General features: G+C 43.0%; 1 protein-coding gene across 4 annotated transcripts in view; it reads left to right on the top strand.

The window, feature by feature from the left end:
* LOC136626390 (alpha-2-macroglobulin-like protein 1) overlaps positions 1 to 18736 on the top strand; it is a 209018-nt gene that overhangs the window by 28763 nt on the left and 161519 nt on the right. For all 4 annotated transcript variants that reach the window (XR_010792651.1, XM_066601393.1, XM_066601391.1 and 1 more), the window contains exons 5-7: positions 5113 to 5165; positions 12577 to 12597; positions 14847 to 15000. Coding sequence is in view for 3 of the 4 variants with exons in the window: in XM_066601393.1 (XP_066457490.1) it covers positions 5113 to 5165; positions 12577 to 12597; positions 14847 to 15000 (228 nt within the window). In the remaining variant the exon portion in view is untranslated. The remainder of the gene's footprint in view (positions 1 to 5112; positions 5166 to 12576; positions 12598 to 14846; positions 15001 to 18736) is intronic.

The following is an 18736-nucleotide window of genomic DNA, read 5'->3' as shown; positions in this document are numbered from 1 at the left end:
AAGGCTCTGCTTACAATTTTTTAACAATTTTTTAACGTTTCAAAAGTATTGATACTTTAACAGAAACCAATTTTTTTCATAGGGCTGCCTCCAGGCTCTGTTGCAAAGTAAGACTTCGCCTACACTCATGGTCCACCAATGTTTCAGGGGTTCGCCTATACTACTGCTACAGAAATGTTACTGGGGTCCGCCTCTACTTTTACTACTTGTGCTACCGAAATATTACTAAGGTCTGCCTATACTTCTGCTACAGAAATGTTACAGGGGTCTGCCTATACTTGTCCTACAGAAATGTTACAGGGGTCCGCCTATACTTTAACTACAGAAATGTTATTGGGGTATGCCTCTACTTTTACTACAGAAATGTTACTGGGGTCTGCCTATACTTCTGCCACATAAATGTTACAGGGGTCTGCCTATACTTGTGCTACAGAAATGTTACAGGCATTTGCCTATATTTCTGCTACAGGAATTTTACAGGGGTCTGCCTATACTTTCACTACAGAAATGTTACTGGGGTCTGCCTATACTTCTGCTACAGAAATGTTACAGAGGTCTGCCTATACTTGTGCTACCAAAATGTTACAGTGGTCTGCCTTTACTTGTGCTACAGAAATGTTACTGGGGTCTGTTTATACCTTTGCTACAGAAATGTTACAGGGGTCTGTCTATATTATGGGTGCACTAAGTCTTTCCATCGCAGTGTTTTACCTATCTGGCACAAATAATACAGTGACTGACTAGGGCAGAAATGTGGGCCGAGGCCAAGGTCCTTGGCGGGGTGAATTTCTCCCATGGCTGGTCACTCGGATTTCTTCCTGTGTAATACCATCTTTGTGCATGTACAGCATAGGTGAGCCCAAGGACCTCAAAGACTTCCCCTTGCAGTGCTGAGCTATCTGTGTGGGGACACATGGATTTCCCATTGCTATGTAACTCAGGGCACCTTGGGTCACGCAAGGTGCTTGCTAGGACCGAGCCTGACCCAGGGCCCGCTCACATACTTCCCACACAGGCTACAGCGGGTCCTGGTCATGGTTTCTTGGCCTTGTAAGGCCACCTCCTCCTCCTGCTTGGGGTCAGGGGATCAGCACTGGGCATCATGTATTTTCTTTCGTGTTACCACAGTTATATGAGGCACTGGTTTGGGCCAAAGAAGCTGAGCGTTACTGCATTAATGTACTAGCATCGGAGTCCGCTTCATGCCCGCGATTGCTGAGGGTGTGGGCTGAGGCCTATGTCCTGGGGGAACTGCAACTGCGCCAGGTTGGGCCTGTGGAACTTGTTCCTGGTTAATCCAGTCTTTGGAGCGGTGAAAGCAAACATAACGGATTTAAAGAGACCTTCACAGCTGTACTAGCATCGGAGTCTGCTTCATGCCCGCGATTGCTGAGGGTGTGGGCTGCGGCCTATGTCCTGGGGAAATTGCAACTGCGCCAGGTTGGGCCTGTGGAACTTGTTCCAGGTTAATCCAGTCTTTGGAGCGGTGAAAGCAACCGCAAATAATTAAATGCCGGCGATTGCTGAGGGTGTGGGCCGAGGTCCTTGGCGGGATGAAACTTTGCCATGTTCGGGCGCTGTGATTTCTTTATGCGTAATACCATCTTTAAGTTCCTGGGGCTCACCTATGCTGTGGGTGCACAAAGACTTCCCATTGCAGTGTTTTACCTGTCTGACACAAACACACTGAATAACTAGGGCAGAAATGTAGGCCGAGGCCCTTAGCAGGGTGAAAGTCTGCCATGTTTGGGCACTGTAGTTGCTTCATGTTTAATACTTTCCTTGTGTTCCTTTGGCTCGCCTATGCTGTGGGTGCACAAAGACTTCCCATAGTGGTGTTTTACCTGTCTGACACAAATACACTGACTGACTAGGGTAAAAATGTGGGCCGAGGTCGTTGGCGGAGTGAAACTTTGCCATGTTTGGGCACTTTGATTTTCTCTTGTGTGATATTATCTTTGTGCACCAACAGCATAGGCAAGCCCAAGGAACTCAAAGACTTCCCATTGCGGTGTTGAGCTATCTAACACCTACACAGAATGAATTGTGTGGGGACACGTGGATTTCCCATTGCTATGCAACTCGCGGCACCTTGGGTCACACAAGATGGAGGATGTGACCGAGCCTGATCCTGGGCCCGCTCACGTGCTTCCCACACTGAGTATTGCTGCATTGTGGAGATGTGTTGAAGTGCTGGCACCTGATTCCCCTTTATGCCCACGTTTGCAGCTCCAGACAATTTTGCGACAGAGGTGGCACGGGATTGGAATGATGATCGAACATCAATTTATCATCAATTCTCAACAGCATTGTGGGCTATCACCCACACTTTCAAAGAGGGTCGCTGCCTGGCCCTGGCAACCCTCTGCAGTGTGTCTCCGGTTCCTCCTCATCGCAGACGCACTTATAAATAGACATGAGGGTGGTGTGGCTATGCAGCCAGCGTGTGGCATGAGGGCAGCTGAAGGCTGGGCAGGGACACTTTTGTGTGCGCTGTGGACGCAGGATCGTGCGGGTGGGTTGAACAGCAATGCCAGCATGTAACCAAGGAGAAGAGGCAGCGGTGTCACCTACAGGCAGTGATTGTCCTTGGTTGCAGGTAGTGTGGTGCTTAGCTAAGATGTGCCTTACTAATGAGGGTCTGTCTGAAGTAAAAATTGTTGGGGGGGCAGACTCTTGCCCCCATTTTGGCTTAATAGTGGGACCTGGGAGCCTGAGATGCAGCCCTGCATGCTGCCCCTGCCCTTCCCTTTCTGTGGTGTTTCCATGACTTTCGGATGTTTTCCAGAGTCTCACAAGTCATGACCTATGCGGAGCATCGGTCCCATACTAAAATGCTCGAGTCGCCCATTGACCTCAATGGGGTTCGTTACTCGAAACGAGCTCTCGAGCATCGCGGAAAGTTCGACTCGAGCAACGAGCACCCGAGCATTTTGGTGCTCGCTCATCTCTAATGGTCATTTATCAAGTACTTTTAGACGCATGAATATACATTTTTACAATGCCTCATTTATAATGCCTGTTTAAAGTTTTTTAAATTCTATTTATTATCTATTCAATAATTGCCAGATGGTTATAAGAATAGTTCTAGAAATGGATATTTATATAAACCTTATAAAATAATTTTACTTTCAGTATAATATGTGGACCTCATGATATGATATGAAATCCAGTGTTGGTTTCTAGGTCTGGTCAATAAAGTTGAGAGGAAAATTGAGACGCACGTTGCGGTCCAAGTTAGGTCAGGTGGTGAAGCACATTAGAGGGAAGGGAATGCCTCTCATTTCTATTACGTCATGATTTAGAACACGGGGACGCCGTATTGCCCCTCGTTGTAAGTAATGACAGTGTATATATATATATAATATATATATATATATATGCAATGTTTTAAGTTTGTATAAAGCTTGACAAAGGCACTTTGAATTGTGCTGAAACGTGTAACGAATATACCCGGCTTTGCTTGAGTTAATTTGATACAGCCGTTTATGTGTTGTTCCCACAGAAAATTTTATGAAGTGGTGGTTACTTTAGAGGAACTGAGGAATACAATACGTATACACATAGAGGAACGTTAGATTCTCCTCAGGCTGTATATACTGATGTCCTCTGCAAAATGTGCCACCCCTCCCATTCTCCTCATTTGGGACCTAAAGAATGCTCGTGCCAAATTTTTACGGTTGTACGACACCAGCAAGTTACATTACATAGGGGTGCACTTACTTTTGCAATTAGTATTGAATAATTGAGTTGTGACCCCTTTACTTTTCCTTTTTAGGAGCTAAAGAATGGTCGTGCCAAATTTCATGTTTGTACAACACTGGGAAGTTAGAGAATTAGTGGCGAGTCACTCAGTCAGTGAGGGATTTCACCTTTTTGCCGCGATTTGCGGATTGCATGACGGATGCGCATCCGCAAATCGCGTGACCGGGGCCGAAAAATCACCCGAAAAATCTGCTCCTAGCCGCGTTTCATTAGAAACAGGCCGGAGCAGTGCAGCGCTGTCCAGCGCATTGAATTCAATGGAGCCGGCAATACAGCCGGCTCCATTGAAAGCAATGGGCTGCGGGCGATCTCAGGATGAATTTTCGGGAAGGGCTTAAAAATATAAGCCCTTCCCTGAAAATCATCATTCATCCCTCTCACTCACCCATTCATGAATTCATGAATGGGTGAGTGAGAGCTGCCTCTGATTGCTGAGGGCTGTGACCAATCAGAGGCAGCTCATTCAGCAGGCGGGGATTTTAAATCCCGGGCTGCTGAATACTACACAGAGCAGTTCAGGAGAACTGCCGGCCAGCCGCGGCTGAACTCCGTCTGCCGGGACAAGGTGAGTATATATATTTTTTTACTTTTTACACATTTTTGGATGATTTTCAGGGAAGGGATTATATTTTTAAGCCCTTCCCGAAAATTCATCCCGTGCTCGCCGGCAGCCCATTGCTTTCAATGGAGCCGGCTGTATTGACGGCTCCATTGAATTCAATGGGCAAACATCATTCCTCTCTGCCACAGCTGTTACAGCTGTGGCAGAGGAGAATGATTTGTCTAGTATATGTTCTCAATGGGGTCGGTGCTGCTGCTGCCGGCCCCATTGAGCGCATATAGAGAAGAACAGGAATCGCAGATCGCAGATAGGTGTGATCTGCGATTTCTATTCTATAATTAATCGTACGAGAGCATAAAATGCGCTCATGTGTCCGATACCATTGCAAAGCAATGGTTCTATTCAATTGCTGGACGCATGCGCATGCGCAAATCGCGCGAAAAAGCGCCCGTCTGACCGAGGCCTTAGATAAGGCAAAAAGTAAACTTTCTGCAACTGGAATTCCTCTGATGTTGCCTACTAGTTATGGCGCCCCCTGGAGTTACATAATATATGTGATATCAGTTGCTCCTTTTATAACGCTCCAGTACTGTTACAGTCTCCAGAGATTTGGTGTACTGGCCCTGTATTGCTATTACTAGGATTTTTTATTGATAGGAATATCTTGCTCTTCAGCACATGGAAGGTACCTGACTGTATTATATGTCTACATCAAACATTGTATTACCCATAATGCACTGTAACGTGTCCTACTTATCTGACACATTTCTTATCTACTCCCTCAGTTAATATCCGTATGGTAACACTGGATCAGGACTTGGAAGTAAAAGAAATAAGAGTAAGTGTAATATATTATATAAAAGTGTGTTCTATTGACTAGATTGTGAACTTATTATCTATTGTATTATATCGCATCAGATTAATTCCATCTCAGGAATCCTATTTAAATGTAATTCGTAATCACAAAATAATAATTCACCCCTAAGATATTTTTTCCAGAATGCTCCGTTCTCCAGATATTGCAAATATTGATTCCTTTGCTCTCTGGTTGTTTTCTGCTCGTTGCCACTGAAACAGACCAAGTCTTCTATGGAAAAAAATAGAGCACCACGGTAGCTGGCGGCTGGGCTGAAAGCTCAAGCACGAGTTGCTGAGATGCCGGCCATCAGATTTAGATGAAAGGAATACACAAGTGCTGGCCTCCTCTGCTAGTTCTTTCTGTAGAAGATGTGGTCTGTTTCCATGGCAACAAGCAGAGGGCAGAGGAACAATAGCTGCAACATCTAGAGAACGGAGTATTTTGGAAATGAACATCTAATGTTTGAGTGCATTCGTTTGCAATTTCAAACACCCTGAAATAGGTTACCTGAGATGGGATTCCCTTAAGTAAAATGCATAGAAGGCAGAAGCCTGGAACAACCTTACAACAGACTACTGGTCCATATATCCAACCAATCATTAATTTCTCGATTCAACCAAAAATCCAACAACACATCTATTTACCTACACTACCAGTCGAAAGCTTTCCAGTTTTTATTGGTATTTACACAGTTTAATGAATCAAATGCACTTTGAAATGAAAGCAGGACACAAATAAACAAGATGAATACACATAAAGGGTTAACTTTGCTTCTCCAAATGAAATCTAGATTTTTAATTCTTCCTAGTCATTCCCTCTAGTTAATATAACAGTGTTACACCATCAAGGCATTCTTTAAACAATTACATTCAGTTATTAAGACATTTCTTCCTAACATTGTTACAGAAGTTCCCACAAATGTGCTGCACTTGTAGGTTGCTTTGCTTTCACCCTTCCGTCTAGTTCATCCCAAACAAGCTCAATGGGGTTAAAGTCTGGAGACCGTGCAGGCCATTCCATTGTTTGTAGCCTACTGACTTCTTTTTGATTTCTAAAGTAGATCTGACATATCCCAGAATTGTTTTGGATCATGCTCTTGTAATTTGAATCCCTGACCAACTAGGCGTACGCCAGAGAGTATTGCGTGGTGTCTTAAAATGCTGTGGTAACCCCTTTTTGTCCGGTGTGCCAGTCACCCTGTGCAAAATGCCAACTCTGGATCCAGAAAAAGAACCCCAGCCATTCCACTTCCTTCTTCATGTTTGACAGTTGGTGTCACACACTCAGGAACCTTTTACTTACTTGATGGTGCACCAAAACCCTGCATCATGTACCAAAGATGCCATATTTTGATTCATCAGTCTATAAGACCTTCTTCCACTCTTCAGTAGTCCAACAGAGCTGCTGCTTGGCCAAGCAAGTCATCTTAAGTATTTTGCAATCTTAGCAGTGGTTTTCTTACTGATACTCTAGCTGTCAGACTTGGAGATAGAAGTATTTTCACTGCTGAAATCGAAACTTGTTTATTTTTTGCTGCATTAAAGGTGTTTTGTCATTAAAAAAAAAGTTCTATACTCACCTTTTCTTCCCCAGGCAGACTTCTTACCGCATCTTCTGGCTGATCTTGTCCAGTTCTTCCCTCCCCCCTCCCCACAGGTCACCTCACAGCAAACCAGCCAGTTTGTTATGAAGCATGCATTCCTCGCATTCTTCTTCCTGCAGGTCAGTGAAGGTCACATCCCTGTGATGTAGCGTTCACTGGCTAGGAAGGAATGCTGATCTACTGTAGAGACAGCACACGTGTGAAGTCTCTGCAATAGTTCGGCACTCTGTGCTGGGCTGTGAACTAGTGGCATAAAGCCAGGCAGGAAGGAGACTGCCTGTGAATGGAAGCAGAATAATCAGCCACCTGGAGGTGAGGTGACACCCCCCTCCTCCTGAAACTGCAGGAGACAGGATAAGATCGGGGAGAAGATCTGGTAAGGAGACTACTTGGAGAGAAATAGGTATATAATAATTTTTTTTTTAATGACAGAACCCCTTCAAGCTGTGCTGGAAGATTTTGCGCTGTGCCACACCGATCATGCAAAGTGTTGACTCTCAAAAGCTTGTCAACTTATTACAGTAGTGGCCTTTGGTCTGCGAGACCTCTTCCTGTCAAAGTTTCCTACAGTTTCCAATTGCCTATTTAATGGTATGGGAAAGTGTGCAGACTGCCACCTAGACTTTCTTGCCACTTTTTCTGTAGGACAGACGTACACTTCTTAGTATGATAATTGTTTGTCTTACTTGGTTAATTGCCTTTTTCTTGCGATTATGATAGCAATCTGCTCTGATCTGAAGAGCAAAACTCTTCCTTAGTCCTTCCTTAGAAAAGTCTGTTCCAACACTGATTATATAGAATCATAGGGTTTGAAAGTAATCTACAAAAGTTGAGACACCTGTAGGAATAGTATTCAGCCAATTGCAAACCATAATTTGCTTTCTGTGTTGCAGAGCAGCCATCCTTCATGTGAGCCCTGAAAAAAGCACATTTTTAAAAATCAGAATTTCAGACTATTGTCAGGTTTCAGGTTAAAATTTCAGAATATTTTTTTGATTTCAACTTGCTTTTGAACCTTTGAAATATTTCACATTATTTGCTGGACTTGAACTATACTAATGTTAAAAGCAACATAAAAAATTAAGGTGTTCTAAAACTTTTGACCGGCAGTATAGCTATCATTAGGCTACAAGTGCAATCATCTTTGCACCCATCCATTTTAAAAACATTCATCCAAAAACTCTTCATAGATCCATCTATACAGCCATTCACTCAACCAACAATCTATTCATCCATCCATTCAACCTACCGACTATTTAAGGGTTCCTTCATACAGAGGCTTAATATAGGAACTTTGACCTGGCCTAACAGATCACTTAATGTATCAAACTCAAATTTTATAATTTTACGGCGGTGGTGAGGATGTTAACAATATAATGACACCAAAATCATCCACCAAAGGTCATGCACAGGGGTCAAAGTGTGGTGCAAGAAAAAACCCGTAGGCTTTTTTATATTAACCGTTTCCAATCCACTATCTGACATCTAAAGACATTCTGATTGAAGGCTGTACAGCTCCAATGTTGGAAGACGTCCAGCAGGATATTCTTACCGTAGATTACTGGCCGCTCTGTTGTTGGGGGCCTCTCCAGCATGTCCTGTACCGCAGTACTGGCTCTAGCCAGCAGATGGTGCCATTGCATACTGGCCGAAAGAGAAAGCCCCCTAGGAAACCCTGAATCCAAAATTGGATTGCAAAAGGTTAAAATTAGAGATGAGCGAGTATACTCGCTAAAGGCAATTGCTCGAGTGAGCATTGCCTTTAGCGAGTACCTGCCCGCTCGAGACCGAAGGTTCGGGTGCCGGCACGGGGGAGCGGTGAGTAGCGGCAGTGAGCAGGAGGGAGCGGGGGGGAGAGAGGGAGAGAGAGATTTCCCCTCTGTTCCGCCCCGCTCTCCCCCGCAGCTCCCTGCCCCCCACCAGCACCCGAACCTTCGGTCTCGAGCGGGCAGGTACTTGCTAAAGGCAATGCTCGCTCGAGCAATTGCCTTTAGCGAGTATACTCGCTCATCTTTAGTTAAAATAAAAGGTAGAAAATGTTATAGATGCACCTTTTCCCATATTTAGAATACAAAAATGTAAATAAAAAGAGCATATTCATGCTCTATCCATGTACAATATCCATCCATCCATCCATGTACTCACCCATCCATCCATCCATGTACTCATCCATCCATCCATCCAACCAACCATCCATGCATCCATGTACTCACCCATCCATCCATCCATCCATCCATCCATGTACTCATCCATCCATCCATCCATCCATCCATCCATGTACTCATCCATCCATCCAACCAACCATCCATGCATCCATGTACTCACCCATCCATCCATCCATCCATGTACTCATCCATCCATCCAACCAACCATCCATGCATCCATGTACTCACCTGTTTATCCATGTACAATATCCATCCATTCAATAAACTTAAGGCTCTTTACACTGCAAGGTAGATTGGAACGAGTATGTGATGAGTGGTGAAGTAGTGAGCGTATATCATTCATTTGGCATGCATTTACCCTAAATAATAATTGGGTATTTCCGATCGTTCATTGGATCATCGCTGCGCCTCTTATCAGCCCTTTTGCCGCTGCTTTCTATTCAGCAAATTGATAATGACGCCTGTTTACAGGGGAGGATTTGTTGCAGACAAGCAATGATTTTTATGTCCGCATGAAAGAGCCAATCGGTGATGATCTAACAATTTATCGCTGATCGTTCGGTCGCTGCACACGTTTACATCTAACAACAATCGAGCAAAACCAATGAACCCTTAGGACTATTTGCACAATAATTGTGCTGTAGTAAATCTGCCTCACGGGACTCCATTATCTGCACTGTCTAACAGTCCTTGTTGTCTGTAGCAACCAATCAGAGCACAGCTTTAATTTTCTGAAGCTGCTGTGGTAAAATGAAAGCTGTGCTGGGATTGGTTGCTCGGGGAAACAAGGACAGCCTTCCTGTTAGACAGTTCTGATAAATGAGACCATAACACTATAAGAATGTCATGTTGTCTGGTTACACACAGTCATATCACATTATTATGACCACCTCCTACTTTTGACGTCGGCAGTGCATGGCCCATAAAGAAAGTGCTGTGTGGTGGACTGGCTTGGTGGGTATATACAATAAGATGTGCAATAAGCCGTCTGCTCACATATCACTCGTTGTCAGGGGTAAAAGGTGCAAATAAGGGATGATTATTGGCTTTCGGGCCAACAGTAGCCATATTTCTCTAACAGCGCAGTGTCTTGAGCAGACAAATGACCACATTGGGAATACCCATTGGGAAACTGGAGCAGCACATGCCACTGATGTGAGAGGTGAATGTCGGCTATGAAGGTACCTGAGGGTGAACTGATACGCTACAGTTGCGCAGCTGACCATGACAACGAACCGGTGGGCTACCAGACATGTCTAACACAACAGTTCAGCAAACACTACTGTGCATGGGACTCCGAAGCCGACGGTTGGTCACTGCACCTAGCTGAAGAAAAAGCCTAAATTTGCACGTCAAGATCGGAATTGGACCACTGCTGACTGGCAAAGGGTTGCCTTCTCCGATGAGTCACATTTTCTGGGTCATCAAATGAATGAACGTTGGTGTGTCAGATGAGAATCATCAGAGAAGAAACTCCTGCATCCATTGCTGGAAAAAAACAAGTGTGTCAGTTTGAGCTTGACTGAGCATTTGGTCTTTGACTGTGATGGGTGTGTCAGCTCTTGGGATACACCTGGGGGCAAATACAGAGAGTTTTTAGTTCCCTCCTGGCTTTTTGTGATGGTACATTTGCGTTTACAGGTTCTGTCTGAGATATACAGTTCTTTCTTGACAGGTCATCCCAGAATAAATAATACTAGGAAACTATTAACTAGAACCTTTTGGTGACCGGGGTTACATAGGGATGTTTTTAGTTTTATTTCTGCATGTGAGGTATGGCATCGCATCGCACAAAATCTGCACATATCATAGAGGTATGTGCAAGAATCAAAACGCCTTAGACTCTTCCTGCGGGAAGGTTGTTACCCCTGCCGGTCTCTGAAAAATCTTGGACTCATTTGTTCATGGATTTGATTATGGATTTACCACTTTCCAAGGGAAATACATCTGGGTAGTATTCGAGGTGCAAGACAAAGGGAGGATGATTTGGGAAGAAGTCCGGAGAAATCTAAAGAGGACCATAAGTAATTACAAGAAGGTAGCAGATTGCAGGCATTCGGTAGGGATTGATTTCTTGGTGAGAGACAGTCTGGTTGTCTACCAAGAATATTAAACTTAAACAACAGTTCTCCAAACTAGGTCTGTGATTTATTGGGCCGTTCAAAATCATTGAGAAGATCAATGCGGTTTCTTTAAGGTTGGAGCTCCTGGACTCTTTGAGGATAGCTAATGTGTTTCACAACTCTACTAATACAATATATTGATCCTGAGGTTGGTTGATCCCCTTCTGCCCCAGTCAAAGTGAATGGAGATCTTCAATTTAAGATTAGTCACATTAAGACTTCCACCATGTAAGGAACACATTGGCAGGGATACCGGCCAGAGGAAAGGACATGAGTCTCAGCCGTGGATGCTAATGCAAACCGTCCCATAAAAAGCTTATAATAAACCTAACGCTGATAGATCGGGGCCAAAGAGTCTGGAGGCCCCTTCTAGAAGAGGAGGTACTGTTTTGTCAGTTTGAGCTTGACTGTGCATATGGTCTTCTTTAACTCTGATGGGTGTGTCAGCTGTTGGTAGACACGTGGGGGGAATTAGTTTTTAGGTCCCTCCTCGCCTGGATTCTGTGTTGGTCAATTTCAGTCTCCTTCTGCTGTGGAGTGAGGACATCATTGGATCTGGTATCCATGGTTCTTTCAGCAGTTCTTCAGATAAGTTCAAGAATAAATTTCAGTAATAAATCTCTGAAGGTTTTGGTTTACTCTTATGGTGTTTTTTCCTTTGTCGTTTTTCAGAATTAGTGGGTGGCACAGGCACAAGAGTGGATGCATCCTTATCAGGATGGGCAATCCACTGGTAAGCAGAGGTTGTCACCCTCTAGTTCCCCTTAGGGAAAGTTTCCCTCCCTTTTTTATTTTTTCTTTGTACTGAAAGGGGTTCCTGGTATTGTGACGTGAACATTTCCAAAGAGTTTGCATTTTGGTTTGCAGTTACTACATGTATGAAATTGATGTGACAACAAGCAGCGATATTTGAATTTTTTGTGGCGTTCGCTGGACCACTCATCCATGTGGTAGGCACTCTGAACCAATTTGGTTTTCATTCATTCTTGCAGATCACATACACCAATACATGCTGCTTGTTTTCCCTAAGGCAAATGGGATTTTCCAACAGGACAATGTGAAATGACACATGGCTGGAAATGTCCAACAGAGGTTGGAAGACCAAGACTTCCATGGACTTTCCTGGTCCCCTAATTCCCCAGACTTGAACCCAATTGAGAATCTGTTGGACCACCTTGATCGTCATGTTCGCTCTATGGATCCTCCCCCACTCACCCTCCAGCAACTGTTGGATGCAGTCAGCATGGCTCCAGATACATGAGACCACCTATTAGCACCTTACTGAGTCACTCCCAGCCCGTCTAGCTGTGGTCTGTGTGGCACACGGTGGTTACTCTGGATATTATCTGGTGGTCATAATAATGTGACCACTGTAAGACCCTACTGTACAAGATTACCTTGTTATCTCTGCAAACATGTTATATATGACTCTGCTTATATGACTATGTGATGATCATGTTGTCTCCTGTGTAATGTGATTTTTAATTCTGTCTTCTCAGTATCAGCTGGTCGAGCTCCAGGTGAGTTATTATTAGCTGAGTCTTGGCTATGTTATTGTATATAAGGCAATAACACACAGGAGACATAGAAAGGGGCTGCACTGATGAGACATACACGTCATAGAGGGGGCTGCACTGAAGAGACATAGATGTCATAGAGAGGGGCATTATACAGGGGATGTTCACATCATAGAGGGGGCCCACAAACCAGGGACATAAACATTACAGAGGGGGCCTCCACACAGGAAATGTAGACATCAAACAGGGGACACAGATATCATAGAGGGGGCCCACAAAGGGGACATAGACATTACAGAGGGGCCTCCACACAGGAAATGTAGACATCAAACAGGGGACACAGATATCATAGAGGTGGGCTTGACTCAAGGGATGTAGATATCATAGAGGAGGGGGCCTACTGAGGAGAAATAGACATCATAGATTCTTTTTTGTGATCGTTGTAGGCTCCACCGTCGCTGCACACAAAAGTAAACATTTGTCATTCATGCTTTTTGTCATGTCATTTTGTTGTCGGAAAAAAAAGAAACATTTAAATTATTAGGACAAGAAGGCGGCGAAGAAGCACTAAAAACATACAGGGAAAGAAACAAATTATGTAAGACAAAGATAAAAACTGCAAAGGAGGAGGCAGAGAGACTGATTGCCAAATAGAGCAAAAATAACCGTAAACTATTTTTCATTTATACAAATGATAAAAGAATTTGCACTGAAAGTACTTTCATTTTAACAAAAAATGCAAGAAAAACTACAGAACATGATGAGGTGAAGGCAAATCTATTATAGTTTTTTCTCAAGTATATTCATGTAAGAAAAAGAAATGTCACACGAGATGCAAGGGGATAAAATGAACCCCTCACTAAATATCACTTGCCTAGCACAGGGGGAAGTGCGGAACTTGCTAAAACAGATTTAAATCAACAAATTGCCAGGTCCAGATGGAATACACCCAAGGGTTCTAAGGGAACTAAGTGACATGATAGACAGACTGTTATTTCTTATATTTAGGGACTCTATTGAGACCGGGTTTGTACCACTAGATTGGCGTTTTGCTAATGTGGTTTCAATATACAAAAAGGAGTCAAGAAGAGAGCCTGGTAACTACAGGCCAGTAAGTCTCACTTCAATAATTGGAAAATTATTTAAGGGGTTTCTGAGAGATGCCATCCTAGAATACCTCCAGGAAAACAATGGTATAACTCATTAGCATTGGTTCATGAGGGGTCAATCATGTCAAACCAACTTGATCAGCTTCTACAACGAAGTAAGTTCTAGGCTGGCTAGGAAAAAGGTTTCATCACCGACACAGAAGGGGGTTCTTTACTATAAGAGCAGTGAGACTGTGGAACTTTCTGCCTGAGGTTGTGGTGATGGAAAAATTGATAGAAGAGTTTAAGAAGGGACTAGATGTCTTTTTAGAGCGCTACAACATTACAGAATATAGACATTAAATAGCCAGAAGGGTTGTTGATCTGGGGATCTCCCAACAGGCAGACTTGAAGTCAGGAAGGAACTTTCTCTGAAGAGTGTTGATTCAGGGATTATTCTTACTGCCATTATGGAGTCTGAAAGCAATTCTTTCCCCAAAATGGGGTAAATTGGCTTCTACCTCATTGGAGGGTTTTTTTTTGCCTTCTTTTGGATCAACATGGGGTGGTGGAAACAGGATGGACATTTGTGTTTTTTCAGCCTAGCACACAGTTATGACATTGCATTATTTGCGCCAAATTTATCACAGTGTTGCATCTTTAGGTCTAGATATTTTGGGTCCATTTTTATGCCGCTTAACTACTGGAGTGATTTTGTGCCAAATCTTATGACTTTTTAAACTCTTCATTTTTAAATATGTCTAAAAAACTTATACCACACAAACCATATCTCTTGTTCTCACCGCCAGAGTGTAGAACAGCTAAAAGTTGCACATTATTGAGCAAAACCCACAAACGTCAAACCGGTGACTTTTCTGAGCCAAAAAAAAAATGGTGCACAACACTTGATAAATTCCCCCTATAGAGCTTTGGGTTTACAGGCAGCTGATTGGTTAATGTGTGTGTGTGTGCAGGCAGCTGATTGCTGGTTCAGGCCATGCTGGGATTTACTGTTCTGAGAGAGGCAGATAAAGCTGCTCCTGGGCTGAGAGTTGTCTCCATACACTGCAGGGCCGGTTTAGTTTTATTATCTGGGTAGGGGGCAGTTGTTCCATCTAAACCCCTCAATATTCCATTTGTTCTATCATTACTACTGATCTACAGGATTCCCAGAAAAACCGTTTGGCCCAATGGAAAAATGTCAGTGATGATTCGGGGATTACAGACATCTCATATCAGCTGTCTCCGGATGCAGCGCTGGGAAAGTACACTATAAATGCTGATGGTGCAAAGCTGCCGTTCATTGTGGGGGAATATGGTAAGTAAGCATGGATCACAAATGAAGTAGAGCTGAATGTGTCCAACTTGGTGGGGATGAACTGTTTGCATATTGTCATAATCCCTTAATGCCAGATAATGTAGTAGAAGTGACCTGTAATCCTATGTAATACCAGAGATAACACACGTGATAACTTTATGAGTATAGATAATGCAGTGGATGGTTCTTGCAGTCCCATGTAACACAACAGATAACCCAGTGGATCTTTTTACTTTTTATTCTAAAAGTAAAAAAGCATAATGGGGAATAATAACAAAATAACAGGAAAACTGCCAAAATATAATATCCATAACAAAAACACACACACACACACACATATATATAAGCTGATATACCCGTTTTCACCTAAGTTAATTTGATACAGGTGTTACGTGTTGTTCGCACAGAAAATTTAATGAAGTCAAGGTTAATTTAGAGTAATCGAGGAATAAAATATGTATACATATAGAGAAGCGTTAGATTCTCCTCAGGCTGCATGTATGAATGTACCTCTGCAGAATATTCCGCCCCTCCCACTCTACTAATTTAGGACCTAAAGAATGCTCGCACCAAATGTAACGCTTCTATGACACCGGGAAGTTACATTACATAGGGGTGCGTTTACTTTTGCAATTATCATTGAATAATCGAGTTGTGACCCCTTTACTTTTCCCATTTAGGACCTAAAGAATGGTCATGCAAAATTTCATGTTTGTACGACACCGGGAAGTTAGAGAATTAGATTAGGTACATTACACAGGGGTGCCAATACTTTTGCACTAAGCATTGAATAATCGAGTTGTGACGCCTTTACTTTTCCTTCTTAGGACCTGAAGAATAGTCATGCCAAATTTCTTTTTTGTACGACACCGGGAAGTTTGAGAATTAGTGGCCAGTCAGTCAGTCAGTGAGGGCTTTCGCCTTTATATATATATATATATATATATATATATATATATATATATAGATATATTTACAAAATATTACAGAACAAGAGAAAAAAGAAGACCGGCCTGGCCGCATATACATTTATACATGTTCCATTTATGGAAAATAATTTATATCAAATACAAAATATGTATATATAAAAATAAAGAAAAACCTATCCAACAATCCTTCTAAAAAAAAAAACCACACATTAGTAATATGATAAGTCAGGGATTACTCACTCACGGGGGCCGCCATCTTCTTTATCTAATGGATGGATTGCACCTCTCTCACTTAGACTCTGGACAACTGGTTTATTGAAAACTCTGGTTTCTGCCAGCTTTATTGCACACAGCCAAGGTTTACAGAAGCAACAACACACTGCATATACACCGGAACACAATATAACTTTTGGGTTGACAAACCATAGTGTCTGTCGCTATACTCCACCATGGTGTCTAGGGAGCATCCTCCTCTGTCAGACTAATAACAGACAGTCTGGTCCACACCAGACCTCAGGCTTGCAGCTCCTGTAGCTTCCTGAGCAGCCTCTTCCCCCAGCTTTCAGCTGCCCCCACAGCTCTGGCTTCCAGCCTCCAGCAGGGAACTCAATGTGTCTGGAGATTTGAACTCCTCCAGAAACACCCAAACAGCTGTCCCTCTGATCAACATACATTCAAGCACCCCTAAAGGCCACCTTGTGTACTGCACTTCTACATATATCCCCCTCTGATAAAGGCCATAGGTCTAATTACAGCACTTGATCCTTCAGGATCAGAACTCCAGGCTCGGTGATCTTCACTTCACTCTGACTTTTGAAGGCAACTCTTCAACTATTCCTGCACCTCATGCAGTTTCTGAGCAACTTCTTCTCTACTATTATTTATCGAAGCGATTTCTTCCCTCAAGACTCAATTTTCACAAACGGTTCACCTGTAGCACCCAGGCTACCTTCTAAGCACAAATTGGCATACTTTGCTGCTTGTAACTTGTCTCTCTCATGCTCTCATTCAATTGCTTGCTCATCCATGAGCTGCCCTTGGCTCTTCAGTTGCTTTTCTTCAGGTCCTTGTGTAGAGTCTGCCTCTACTGATTTCTGTTTTGCTCTCTTCACACGCAGCTTCTGAGGCCTTTTTCCAGGTTCTTGGACTTCAGAGGATTGCTCGCCCTCCATCTGTTGCTCAGCCCTCACCTTCTCAGTGTCTGAACCATTCTGCATATCTAGGAGACATCGTTTTCTCCTCACCAAGCAACTGATCAAATGTCTTCTGTTTCTTCTCCCAGTTGGACACAATCTGACGTTGGTGGCCAAGCTCCACAGGCATAGCTTCTAGTTCCTGCTGAAGACTCATTTTAAACTTCTCTAACTTATCATAGGTAGCTGCTTTTTCTTCATACAATTGATTTGTAGATTCTTCTAGCATTTCTCTCTTTTGCTTTTCAACAGAGACCAGGCATGCAGTATTCTACTCCATTTTCTTTGCCATATCTATAACCATATTCTGAAGTATTGAAATCTGCTATGACAGATTTTTCTTTGTTTCTTCATCTACCTGCTTACGGAACACATTCCTCTCATCTTCCATTCTCCTCAGGAGTGCACTAAGGTCAAGCTTCTAACTAATTTCTTCTTGCAACAATTTCTTCCATCTCAGCTTCCAATTGCACCTGCAGTCTGTTCACCTTCTCAGACAGCTCTCCCTGTAATCTGTCACCTTCAGTGATTTTTACTTGTAGCTCTTGAAGTTGAGTCTCTATCCTTTTTCTCTTGTCTTCAGAGTCACTCCTGTCTTGCAGAAGTACCTTTACCTCACTGTTCAACTCACTACACTCCCTTTCCAGAGCCTTTTTAGCTTGCTCTAGCTGTCTGGACAGTTCCTTCATAACTTGAGCCTGATTCTGTTTAAGCTCCTGGATTTGAGCTTCATTTACTTTTAGCTTCCTCGACTGAGCTTTTCTTCGACTGGGTCACCTCTTGCTCACAGAGTGCTTCCTGGGTTTCTTTGAAGTCCAGTATATCTTTCAAGACCTTTGTTTTTCTGCCTGGCTGCAAGCCGCTTTCTCTGATTCCAGGTTTTCTTTGAGTTCACTTATCTGAGACTCCAATTCCCCATTTTTCTTAGCTAACTACATTTTCAACTTCGCCCTTTGATTACACAAATCTGTAGACTCTCCTTCTAACTTGCAATGCATCATCTCTAACTCTTGGGCTCTCATTTACATTTTTTCAAAGCCCTGTTTACACTGTGCAGCTTGCGGTTCCAGACATAATCTGCGATTAGTTTCATCTTTGACTACATTTGTGCGGTTGTCATTCTCTTTTCTGACAATCTCGGTTTCTTTGAGAGCATCTTCCCTTTCACTTTGGAGTCTCCCTGTTTCTTCTTCTAGCAGTAGCGTTTGTCTCTTGGCCTCTTCGGCAAGTAGACACAAGCTGGCAACTTTGTTTTTCAACTGCGCATCATATCTCTTATTTGCAGCTTTATATTCCTCCCTTGCACACATCTTGGTCTTCAGAAGAACCACTACGCAAGCTTGTATCTATACAAGTTACTCTTGAACTCTGAGCAACTGCTCACTTTCATTCTCATTTTGGACCTCAGGGTCTGCACTAACTACATCTACTGTCATCGGAGAAGCAGTCTTTTTGTAGTCTCTGCTACCACGTATGGTAAAGGTTATTTTCTGGGATAAACACACGGGGACTGTTCACATCACAGAACCTGAACAGCAAACAGTAAGTGGAAAACAAGAAAACAAAGTAAATGGGAACTCTCTTTATAAAACTCTAAAAAGATGAAAAGTTCCT

Source organism: Eleutherodactylus coqui, chromosome 4 (assembly GCF_035609145.1).
Source record: "Eleutherodactylus coqui strain aEleCoq1 chromosome 4, aEleCoq1.hap1, whole genome shotgun sequence".
NCBI classification, from domain to species: Eukaryota; Metazoa; Chordata; class Amphibia; order Anura; family Eleutherodactylidae; genus Eleutherodactylus; species Eleutherodactylus coqui.
Note: the sequence above shows the minus strand (reverse complement) of the source record. Positions and strands in the feature narration are given on the sequence as shown.